The sequence below is a fragment of the Agelaius tricolor genome, unplaced genomic scaffold, assembly GCF_023055355.1.
Source record: "Agelaius tricolor isolate 1412-34295 unplaced genomic scaffold, bAgeTri1.0.p SCAF_1, whole genome shotgun sequence".
Taxonomy (NCBI): Eukaryota; Metazoa; Chordata; class Aves; order Passeriformes; family Icteridae; genus Agelaius; species Agelaius tricolor.
The window spans coordinates 58,308,432-58,321,761 of record NW_027269261.1 but is presented as its reverse complement, the minus strand read 5'-3'; the positions used below and the strand labels follow the sequence as shown (position 1 = coordinate 58,321,761).

At 36.1% G+C, this 13,330-nt stretch overlaps 1 protein-coding gene across 4 annotated transcripts in view; it reads right to left on the bottom strand.

Moving 5' to 3' along the window:
• HBS1L (HBS1 like translational GTPase) overlaps positions 1-13,330 on the bottom strand; it is a 59,049-nt gene that overhangs the window by 21,862 nt on the left and 23,857 nt on the right. For all 4 annotated transcript variants that reach the window (XM_071436202.1, XM_071436191.1, XM_071436194.1 and 1 more), the window contains one exon: positions 3,440-3,548. In XM_071436202.1, coding sequence (XP_071292303.1) covers positions 3,440-3,548 — 109 coding nt within the window. The remainder of the gene's footprint in view (positions 1-3,439; positions 3,549-13,330) is intronic.

Genomic DNA, 13,330 nt, shown 5'->3' with positions numbered 1-13,330 from the left:
TCAACCCTTTTTTTGGTCACAACTTCTTCTGGCTTCCTTTATTACTTAACAGAAAGAAAAAGCCCAGTAAACAGTTTTGCTAGAGCATCAGTTTACCAGCAAACTCCATTTTCTGCAGACAATCCCACTAAGAATGTCCAGCAACAAAGGCAATCAATGCTCAAAGCAATGAATGACATCTAACAACCCATCCATTCCAAATAAGATTCACTGATCAATATGAGGTTATACCTCAAAACAAGACTGAATCATAGTCTGAATAGTTAGTCAAAGAATGGGGTTTTTTTGCTAACGCAAGGCTGCTGCTTTTAAAAACATGGTCCAAAAATTACCTTTAAGATCCCATATAGGTAACAACAAAAACTTGTTCATATGTACAATACAATTTCCTTCTAATGGTATCTGCACCAGCACCATACAAATATTTTGGAGTAAAAGTTGGGGGCAGAGTTACAGATGTTGCAGAATCCATTTAGAATGCTTTGAATAATTCATACTGGTGCTTTTGGTCAGTGACAAACTATATACTTTAAAAAAGCTGTATTATTATAAACACTCTGCAGTAAATTAACAATGAGACAAGAACATAAAGAATTTATAAAAAGGCTCTAAAGGAACAAGTCTTTCTTAGGTGTTAATAAACACAGACTCTTTCTGTTCCTCAACAGGTTATCCTTATCCTGCCATTAATCCAGAAGGTAACTGCAGAAGAAAAAAAACTAACCCTACTAGATTGAGGTGGAAGTTCATGATTTGTTTTTCATGTCTAGAAATAGATGATTCTCCGCTTCTATAAAGTCAATGTCATAGGCCTTGGCAGTGCCTCCACAGCAGTCTGTCAGACAAAGGAAGAAAGGAGGCCCTCATCAGACTCCTTGAAGAAGGGGTATTTAACACATGCAGGCAACTTTACCATTTAAGTTGTATCTTCTTCCATATTCACTGATTGGCTGTGCTCCAAATCTCATGCTCTTTTACAAATCATTCCACTTCTTACCTATTCCTCCCACTTAAAGCTAAACACCTAAAGTATATCCAATTTCAACAGTAAATAGAAGTTTGTTTTCAATTAGTATTTCAGCAGTACCACTGAGATGAATTAAAAACCATCTTCAGAATCACAGAATGACAGAATAGTTTAGGTTAGAAAGGGCCTTTTAATGTCATCTTGTTCAACCCCCCTGCAATGAGCAGGGACATCTTCAACTAGATCAGGTTGCTCAGAGCCTGGTCCAGTCTGATTTTGAAAGTTTCCATGAGTGGAGCATCCACCACCTCTTTGGGGAATCTGTTCCAGTGTTTTAACATCCTCACTGTAAAAAATTTCATTACATACAATCTAGACTCTCTTGCAGTCTAAAACCATTACACCCTTTGTCCTGAGAGAACAAGCCCTCCTGAAGTGTCTGTCCCCATCTTTCTTATACACCTCCTTTAGCTACTGGAAAGCTGCAATGAGGTCACTCCAAAGCATTCCCTTCTTCAGCTTGAGCAACCCCAGCTTTCTCAGGCTGCCTTCACAGGAGAGGTGCTTCATCCCTCTAATACTCTTGGTGGCCTCCTCAGGGCCCACTCCAACAGGTCCATGTCTTTCCTGTGCTGAAAACCCCAGAATTGAATGCAGCACTCCAGATGGGCTCTCACAAGAGCAACATTAAGGATGTATTTAGAGGATTTACCCACAGATCCTGAAGGCTTAATCTTTTTTCTGCCACTCAACTGTAAGCAAGCATGATACAAACTATGTCAGTGGCCCTGAAAAGAAGCAGAATGGCTGAGAACTATGTTGGAGACAACCACCTTTCATCAGAGACTGAGTCATCACTAGCCTATCCAAGGATTACTTAAGCCTCAGATGAGGAAGCATTCTTCTTATCTCCTCCTTCCCTGTGGAGCAGGCACAGGGTAAGTATCAGATACAAAATACTAAGTATCAGATACAAAATTCTGTACCTGCTCTTTTTTAGAAACAAACATTTTAAATAGCCATTATTAGAGATTAAAAGAAAAAAAATCAATCACAACTACATAGAATTAGCTAGCAGATCTTCTTCACTCACTTAATATTCCTTTCTTTTTCTAAACTTCTATCCAAATTAAATTACTACCTAGAAGTCCCCATGAAAAACTCCAACTTCTAAGAAATTTAATAAGAACAAAAGAGATGAAGGTACCTGGAACTTCATGAGTCCAGTTGTCAAACCCAGAGCCACTGATTAGTAGACAGCAAGTGAAAGAAAAAATATGCTTCCTTTATCTATTGCAATTCTCTAACAGTACAGACAAAATACTTTGAAAGTCCCAGAAATTTTTCATTTGGAGCTTATTGCATCTAAGGAGATTAAATGAAGGTGATGTCTTTTAGCAATGATATTTGGTAGCATAAACAAATAATGACATCAGTTTCACACCTTGCATTAAATGTGCTTAAGTAGATGAAACTGCTTGATTTCCACTCAGTTATCAAACATACACAAGATACTGTAAGAAAAAGACTATGCTGCCCTCTTACTTCCAAGAATGCTTTCCAGATCAGAATTACAAACACTGCAGGATGAGGTTGCGATGTTGACACTTACACTTGAGAATTTTTTGACCTCAGGATGAACTGTGGAATTTCTTGCCACAGATTAGATAGCTATTTTAAGACTGGGTTCAAAATGGAATAAGTAAGTAAGAAAAATACATTAACCATTCTTAATAGAAATAGACAAAACAAAAAAATAAATAAAAATTGTGGGGAACCACAGAACACTACTCCATGATATGTCATGGACCATATTCCCAGCATACATGCCCTGTTCTTGTATATTTCTTAAACTATTCACTGCTGGCTATTGCTGTAGGTAGACTCTGATTCAGATGTCTGTCTTCTTGCTCTCATGAGACATCCCCCTTAACAGTTCCAAGTCAGGATAAAATTAGAAGCATTAATTTAGCTATAGCACAAGTAGGACCAAACTCTACAACAGTTGTACCCTGGACACCTGTTAAAGTTAATAAAAGCTGCAGAGGAAGGCATGGTTTAGCCATAAGTGATTGTTTTCCCCATCAACTATTCTTAAATACATTACTTCCTTTGAAGAACAAGCAATTACAGTTAAGATTTATTGATTTCATAATTCCACTTATAGGACTAAATTTAAAATAAACGAACACCAAGAAAGTTCAGTATTCTATGAAGCGGATGTTTAAATAATCTGACTACCTGATATCTCTATGCACTATTCATAGTGAAAGGATTTGTTAAACTCAAAACGTGAGGTACCATCTTCTGAAAGTAATTCTGAGTCAAACAAGAAGCTGAGATGGTTAGTTCTGAAGAGCGACACTAGAACTGCTGTGAAAAATAGAAAAAAAAATAAGAAAACTTGCTACAGGTGCATCAGTCTGAAAAAAGAGCTGCTGATGTACCTTGATGTATGAGGGCTTGGCTTACCATGGAACTTCAAATCCCATAGATTGTTTCTTTCCAGACACTGTCATTTTGGCAATTTTTGGCACAATTTCAGATTCCATTCTGGCTGACTGGGAATCCCTTGTTTTTCCTAGTAATAGACAAAAAGTAAGTTTGAACTTAAGGTTGTGACTAACAGGTATTAAATATAAAGTTTAACAAGTTCCATTACTTCTCTCCAACCCAACAATACCAGTCCTTTGTGACCAACATTCACATTTCAGTGTCTTATGTGCATATATTACATAATTAATCATAAAATCTACAGTTAGAACTATTGTGAAAATCTCACCTCTATCTCCAAGCATTCACATGACACCTACACTATGCAAGAGCTTTACTAGAAGCAGCTCTGCGGGGTGCCAGAAGCATTTCATGCAACACGAGACAAAGAAAGAGTTTGCAGCTGCTCACTAGATGATTGGATTAATTCTTCTTTAGAGTTTTTCTTTTGCCTTAATATTGCTAACACTGTAAAGCAAAAAAATATGTCCAACTCAGAGAATGCTAGCAGCAGCACCAGCTATGTGTGGGCAGCAAGGCCTTCCCCGAAACCTGAAAACAGAGTTGTCTCATACTGAATTACACTCAAGAAGCCAAGCAATACTCCAAAGCTAGCTAATTTCAAGGTTATTTAGAAGTAATTACCAGAACTGAGTAACTTAATTACTTAAAGGTATTAACTTTTACCATAACTTAAATGAAAACACAATTAAAGTTCATTCTCAGTTTTGTGAAACTAGTTGCACAACTAATAGCACTATTAGTTTCTTATCAAGCCATAAAAAAAAGATAAATTATTTACTCTGCAGAGGAGGTGTTTATATAAAAGAAGTAAACTAGACATTTTCTTTGCACAGTTCCCTTGTTGTTATTTTAGGATCCCTTCTTCTTTCAAGGAAAAAACTTCCTGTATTACAGCATTTGTCACAGCTGCTGCACATTGTATTCTGAAGGATGTTACACACATGACAAAGTAAAAAAATAATCCAAATTCAGAATTAAGCTGCAATTTCTAAACACGCTTTACCTACAAGTGTATCTGAAAACTAGAAAAATGCCACTACTCTTCCGGTATTGGACCAGTTTGGATAATCAAGAGTCAAGTGAATACCAAGTTACTCTTTCAAGTATTTTAGATACACTACATTAGGATGAACTATTGGAGCCATTTGGCCTTACTCCTATATGTTAATGCTTCACTTCCTTCTAAAGCACAACGGCTACACCTTTAAACCACAAGATCAAATTGGTTTGTAGGTTACATAAATGGTTGCGGTCAAGGCTGCTGAAGATTTCAAGCAAGGAAGCAGAATACCACAGACATGTCTACAACAGCAAACCAAAAAAGCAAATAATCACAATACAGATGGGGACATTCTTATTTATCTGATGACTTGGTCTTCATCTCCCTCATTTGTCTTATCTGCTGATACTAATTTTATTTATATGCCACCTGCAGATCTCTCTGCAAGAAGTCATCTGTATGTGGTTCATGAATAGTTGCACACAAATAAGAAACAAAATTAGGAGAAATAATTCTCAGAAAATACCATGTTTGAAATCTGGCTACAAGGAACTAGTAATTACAAATAACACAATTAAATTGAAATGAGACTAGTTGAAAGAAAAGACAATCATTAGTATTATAAAACTTGAAAATAACTTCCAATCTATTAGTCCAAAAGTCAAAGGTTTTTTACAAAACACATATTCTCTAATCAATTCCAAAACTAAGCTTTACTCTGTACAAAAATGCTGTAGTGTTTGACACAGACTCAAAATTAAATTGTACAAGGAGACTTAACACATTCAACAAATGGATTACTTGAGACAGAAGAAAAAAACTTAAAAGTAGAACTTAGGAAACACTACAAGTAGAAAGAAGATACAAAACTAAAATCACAAAGAACGAGAGAAAGTAAAATAATAGTCCATTAAAGCTGACAATTTGGATAGTTCTTTATTTATATATACTTCAGTTTTATAAGTAACAACAACAATAATAAATAATTATATAAATAAATAAATACTAAAGTAGAGGTGGGGCAAGGAAGCAGACTGGGATCATATAAAGACAAATCAAACCATAGAAATAATCCAAGAATGGCGACATTCATACAGATGAAAAGGCAAGGCAAGAATTATTAGTAACATTACTGATAGAAGCATCAAATACAATTTTCAGCCTTCAATGTTTTTATAACCAAGTACAATAAAATCAAGCAGAACATTTGAGATAAGGACCAAGTCTGTCTTTTATGCATTGCAGGCGCCATTAAAGATTAATAATTATGGCTTCATTACAAAGGACAGAAGGCTGGGAAAGGAGTATACTTCACTATCTAATCTATAGGGAACCGGAGAAAACTGCATGATAAATTCTTATCTGCTCTAGCAGGCAAAGCAAAAGCTATTCGGCACTTAACACATTGCATGCAAATCCTTAAATTGCACCTTGGAACTAAAAGGAAGTCAATGCACAAAGCTGATACAATTCTTAAAACACTTCTTAATCTACAAGCAGGGTACCCTATGGCAGCTGAAGCATACTACAAACCCAGAAAAAACATAGGAACAGTAGTCCCAATCTGATTAGGACAAGAGCAGCTGTGGAAAATCAATTTTGAAGGGAAAGGATTACAAGGATATACAGATTTTTACCAAGAAGGCCTTCATTAAGTTCTTCATACCTACTGCCACTTGGACATTCTCAAACACATACCGAGGTAATTCAATGGCAATACATTTCCTAAATCAAGAGTACAGATAAAATAAAAACAGATACATCTTTCACAAACTCCAAAAGAAGTCCCAATACTTCATTAAATTTCACTACTCTAAGCATTGCAAGAAATAAATCTAAGTGTATCCCTAAAAGTAAATGCACTGATTGACATAACACTAGGAAAATTTAAAAATTTTCCTTCTACAGAAACACATAGTATACATTTATAAATCCTAAAAATTAAAACTGAAAATAAAAAAGTAAAATCTTAAAGGCTCATCAGCATGATAGTTCTTACAATTCAGAATGTTCAGAACCCCAAACTTCTAGCCTATTTTAAGCAAAGTAGCTTCCAGAGAGGTATTTGGTACTAAGACTGCACTGACATCAGAGTACCAAGGCTAAAGCACAATGTAGCTACAAGTCAAACACCACTACAAAACTAAAAGCGTACTGATCAACCTTGTCTCAGTATTAAACTGGGATCAGCCTAACTACAAAGGGAACAGACAGACTCTCCTGCCATTACTCCAATACAACCGGAGTGTATGACACCTTGACAAAGTCCTCTTCTATTATTCTTGACTGTGTTTTTACCTTTCCTTTGACTGCCAGTTGGTCTTCTGACTTAATTCAACAGTTTGCTAAGACTTACTCAAAAAGTATTACTAATGACACCTGATATAACTTCAAAATTGTTAGCAATACAACCCCAAAATCTGATGGCACAATAAACTACCTGCAGGCTGATAAATATGATGATGACATAGACAAATACATATGTGGGAAGGAAGTAAAACATTGGGATAGTCTTTAAAAATTAACACAGTCTCTCTAGCTGTTCAAGATGAAACAGTAGAAATACATAGATTTAGTCAACCACCTCCCTTTACTGTGAGCAACTCCCTCTGGATTCCTTTTCTAAAACTGGTTGTAAGCAGTACCTGTAGAAAATCTGTACAAACAAATCAAAAGATTACTCTGACCACATAATCAAACATAACAGGCTTGATAAGTCCTTTTTTCAATTTTGATACTTAACATTGAAAATAACAGGATGATAAAAATTAATCTTTTCTCTGATTCTGTTGGAGGTATGGAAGGTTTCAGTAAATGGAAGAGTTGATTGACAGTGTAGTCTGCTCCCAGGTAGTTCAGAGGTGAATGAAAAGAGGAATCTGTTGAACAGCCACTCTCTCAAGAAAGACACATTGATACCAAATGGATATTGGCATATTTAGAGAAATGCACACTAGCACTGGGTATTTAAATCCACGCTTTGTCCAGGTGACCATATCTTTCCAATAGCTGTAAAAAAATGCCACTGCTCTCAATTCCTATACACAGAAGCTTCTCCTCCCAAGTAGTCTTTCTTACCCAACAGTAAATTGGCACTAAACCTCTACACTCAACTAGCCCACTGCATAGAGAAACCTGTTTCTGATACAATGAACCATAACATTTTAAGTGCCTGAATTCAGCTTGAAAAACAAAGACAAATGTCAAGACAGGCATGTCTTGAGGTTAAGCTTTTTCAGATGGCAATTCCATTTAAATAAATCCTTGTCTACTCACAAACCAACTACTAGTGGTATATAAGCACTGCAATTCCATTTAAATAAATCCTTGTCTACTCACAAACCAACTACTAGTGGTATATAAGCACTGGCAAAGGATCACACCTTCAAAGGAATTATGTTCCAATTAACTGTAGGCAGCTTGCTATTAGTTTTTCACTTGCATGCTTTTGACATTTTTATTGCTTATACTGATTCTTCTTTTTTCAAAATTGAATGTGCACTTGAAGGCAGCTGCATACTATTTCAATTTTGAATGGGGATGAGAATCTTACATTTAACTGACACTTGACAGACAGAATAAAGTTACTTAAGCAGGTCCTCCTAATGCTGTCTAAACCAGCACTGCCATGAGAAAAAACACACATGCAACACCATGCTTTCTAATCTACAAGATACGGTTTGCATCCTTTCCTCTGCTACAGACTTTCTATATAACCACAAACAAGTCACTTACACCTCTGTCTGCTCATTGTACAGCAATAGCCACCAATTACATAAAAGAAAACAGGGCACTGGTTTTGTGCACCATGTCATGAGCTTGGTGCACATGTCATGAGAAACAGTTCTGTCTGAAAAGCAGAATTAATAACCAAGGCTCCTCTCAAGATAACACACTTCCCTTCCTATATGCTCTGCTATGATTTTAAACTAATTTTAAGACCCTGTAATTGTCAAAATATTTCAAATATAGACTATGCATGAGTGAGTCAGCCAGATGTAGACACCCACACGATCACACAAAACTTAATGCTCAGAACCATGTATCACCTGTTTGACCACACATTTCTGGGTTTATATTAATATCTAATAAATCCACCCTGTCACACAACCCACCTGAAAAACTTCAAATTTTTACATTTTTCTATTTATGCCACAAACCTCATGAGTTTTAAGACATGACTTTTTTTTAAAATTTGCCTTAAAAATGGTAGAATTTTATTTTTTATCTCTTCAAATGTCAAAGCACATGGAAAAAATAACATAAAGAAATATCAAAACTTGTCAAATTAGAGATATGCTACTGAAAATAATTTGTTTTGGTTTCATAATTAAACTGAATTATTTGACACTCATGAATTCTACAAAATGCTGTAGGTTATAGTGGTAACTTGCAGTTAGTTAAGTTTACACTGGGATGCAGTACACTATCACCAGTGGCACTGGTACTGCATATTAGTATTACCAACATATCACAATTCTGAGAACATTGTCAGAACTCCAAGACTCTTAACAATGTACCACCAGTACATAAAAAAGTCTGCATGATGTGAGAACTTCAACTTACAGAATTTCTTCCATATGCAAACTTTAGTACCTAAATTAAACCAGTTCAAAACAGCCACTTTTAGAAAACCATATGACATTATGCTACCATAAACTGCAACATACAAGTGGATGCTACTGAACATCCACAGCACTTCCAAAACCAATGGAACAGTCCAAAATAATAGAAAAGACAACTTGCTAAGTCACCACCCAGTGATGAGACACAGCCATTCTAAAGATATTACTGAAAACAATTCTCCAAACAAGAACCCTGAACTTTTTCTTTTTAAAAGAATGGTTATTTCCTAATAGAAACCACAGTCAGGGGCTTTCCAGGTAACTTGGTCTCATTGTTAAAACTATTACCTTCTCTGCAAAGTTTCAGAGGGTGAATATAATTTTTTTTTCATGTAATTCAGAGTAGGCATTTTCACTGAAAAATGCTGAAAATAAAAATATTCACTTGCACCTCACTACATGAATTTTTTTGGTTTGTTCTTAAGGTTTGATACAACAAGGGGGAAGAGAGATACAGCAGGTTCTTGAGTGGTGATATTCCTGAGTCCGTCCGTCATGGACCAGTTTTCTGGGATCCACAACTTGCTATCCCAAGACTGAAGTTCCAGAAAAGTTTGCTTCACTACATGCAGCTGCAATAACTGTGAGTGCAGCAGCCACAGTCAGAAGGGCTGGCAGCCTGCTACAGCCAGCTGGCACTCCTCACCTCTCTGGCTTTACTTTCAATGTTTGCAGTTTTCAGCAAGTTGACATCAGTAGTCCAAAAATTAATTTGTTCAAGTGAGGCTCCTGCCTGGAGCTGACTTTTTTGGTTTTTTTTTTTTACTTCCAAACAGGGAGAACAAACAAACTGGAAGATAAAAGACAGAACAGAGGGTTTTTAAAAATGGCACCTAAGGAAGGTATTATTTGCATAAACTAAATCCATCAAGTAATCTTTCCACATTCTGAAAATCCACTTGATTTTGCCTTAGCAAACAGTTTGCACATGCTCTTATGGCTTAAGTTTTACAAACTAAATCCCTGAAACACTTCATCAACATTCAGTATGTAGCTGCTAAAACTGTTTTTGTCCAGGCAGGACACAACAGTGTCACCTGAATTCAAATTCTACCTCTCCTGTGGTCTCCATAGTTTCCTACCACAACAATAAACGGGAGGCATAAATCTGTCCTGGATACATCATAAAAACAAACAAAACTGGAGGGCAAGAGAAGAAAACCATGTAGTGAGAACTGGCAAAGCAGTAAAACACATAGATTATCAAAAACAGATGAAGACTAGAAGAATGAAAACCAGTCAAGCAGAGAAGATGAAACAGAGGATAGAGTGAGCATGAAAAAAACAAAACGACAGTATTAGTGAACAACCTACCCTGAGGAAAAACTGTATAAGGAGAAAGTAAGAGACCATATACGCAATGATAAGTTACATACAAAGCTAAACACAAACAAAGGAAGCAGAAATTTAGCAGAACTAAAAGCAAATGCAAAGTATGTCTGGAAAAGAGCAAACATGGAAAATAATGGCCAATTATTGGAAAAATAGGTGGGAAACTGGGAATTGCTAGATAAGGAGATTGAAATTATGAAGTAGAAAAAATGGAACTGCAATAAAAAATGTGGAATGACATCAGGAAATAAATAAAATACTGTGTTTAGGGCACAAAGACAAATTCAATAAAAAAACTGAACACAACTGAATAAGTTAGAGGATTAGAAGGACACAGACATGTATGTTAGATCAAGTTGAAGTGGCAACAACATATTTTCTTTCCTGTTTGAAACATAGCCAAAATTTCTGGAGTTCATCACATCTCTTGCCATCAATACTACCTCCCCAAATGAAGCCAGATGATACAGAATCCAGCAGTCAATTACAGCTGCCTTCTCTTGCTCTTCTCACCTGAAACATCTTCCTGCGAGAATTTTCTCGCCATCAGGACTTACTTAATTTACACACATTCAAGCCTGCAAGCAGCACAAAATTAATGTTACCTATTAAAACTATTTTTTCCAAGTGACTCTTTACTGCAATCATTCCATCGAATGGTGTACATATAATTTAGAATATCTAATGTTGCCAGAAACACACCTCAGAGAACAGTGTATATTCTTATATAAAAGATTTTACTCATGTCTATTACTACTAGGAGCATTTTCACAACTTAAACTTGTATATCTTAATATTTTCATGCTTAAATCAACATTTCAATTTTTATGAAGTTATGTTTAAGCAACACACGACGGCAAAGAAATGCACAGACCAGTTCTATACATAGACCATTGGTACAGTCTTTCCAGAAATATGGATAATTAGTCTGGTTTGCATTCATGGTTCATCTGTTAGGGGAAGTAGTGCCTGTTAGACAGGCACTGATGCTATAGCAAAACTCTTTAAGATTTCCAGTTTCACTCAGCCAACACCTCCCCTGTAAAAGAACAGAGCTCTCCTGTGCAGAAGGGCAGACTGGGGGGTGGTGCGTGTTTTCCTTTCGAGAGAACCCAAGCATCAGCTGTCTCCTTTAGATGTTTCCGACATGTAAAGGTCCAATAGGAACTCAACGATCAAAACAGCAACTTTCTCATCCACCGAGTTTTTCAAAAGGATGTCCCTGTGATATTTCTCATACCTACTGCTTATAGTTCAATGGACTAAAATTCAGCCCTTCACATGACCGTAACTCAGCACAACTCATCCTGTAACTATTGAAACCCAATTTGTGGGAGGTGTATTGCTCTGCATTCTAGCAATGCCAACAATACCCATTCTCAATCCGTAACTGAAGCTACGATCTCCTGCAAAAATAATTTATTAGATATTTGCAGTTGTTCTGTAACAGCACCTTTACTCTCCCCCAAATACACAACCATAAGTCGTTGGTGGTGTTTTCTAACTCAACGAATTTTTCTTAAATGACTGTGAACTGTCTTTCAGTGAGATTTACAAAAAGCTCAGTCTGATATTTCTGAAGTGCAACTTCCTACCATAAATGGTCATGTAAAGAGCAGAGTCAGCACTATGGGCAGGATAACCCTAAAAAGATATCCCCTTTACCCAGTCACATAATTGAACAGAACACAGATTCCATGCAAATTACCAGAATTTCTGTTAAACCTTGGCCCAAAATGAGTATGTAAAACTGAAAGTACAGTATGTACATTCTATTACAATTGTATCAAATTTCCAAAAATAACAAATAGCAATTTCAGGTTTAATTCATAACTAATGTTATAATGCCAGAGGATGGTGCTATTTGCACATCATTCAGATAATTCAGAAACATCATACCCTTTACATGTTGACATTATTTATGCAAGTACATTCCTGTTGATTGTATTGAAGGAGTGCAAGGCATTTTACAAAAAGAAAGCTTTCCTGATCCACAACTTTTATTTATGCACTAAAACTACTTCAGTATGAAACAGAAATTTAAGAACAGTGAACACAAAAAACATAGAAGCAAACTGACACTATTTAAAAAGTAAAATCATCTTACATTTGTTCAGCTTTTCCACAACCATTCTGCAAATTTTCAAACTTTCTCCAGAAACTTAATGAGATAGCCTTTTAAAGTTGCAGAAGAAAATGTATTTACTAGCCCTACACAACTGTTTAAGCTGTAAATATTTCTAGCAGTTTTAAGGTCCAGAAAAATGCAAAAATTTTGTGTGGTGAGAACTTGTAGGCAGGACTAGCTAAAACCTTATTTAAATTTAGGTTCTCTGAATTCTCAACCCTCTCACTCTGCTGGTGACATTACAATCACACCAGATCCTCTCCATGACTTTGGGGCTGGCAATGCATAGAGCACAAGGCACATTTCAGAGGGGGTGGCTTCAGAAGGCAAAAAGCCTAATCATATATCAAAAATTTTTGATAATGAAAAAAGCAGTTCAGGGGCTTATGTAAGATGTGATTTTAAAGAAGCAAGTGTTCAACAGGTTGAGTGAGTATAAGTCTTTTAAAAGAAAAAAAACAAAACAAGGTCCAGCCGTACAGCAATTACTCATAATACTGTGTGCACACAAACACCCATCCCCTACTGTAAATTGAAATACAAATGTATTTAATCAAAAAATCTAGTGTTGTTCATGAGTACAAGGGAGAAACTCACTGACTGACTTTGACTTTTGCACTTCTGCTTGCAAGTTTATGGCAATCAAACAGGAAATCCTCAGAAATGTCCCCTTTCAGTTTTGTGGGTTTTTTCCCCTTAAAAAGACAAAAGCATAGACATATTCTACTTACATATTTTACAAAATGTCAGCCAAATACTCC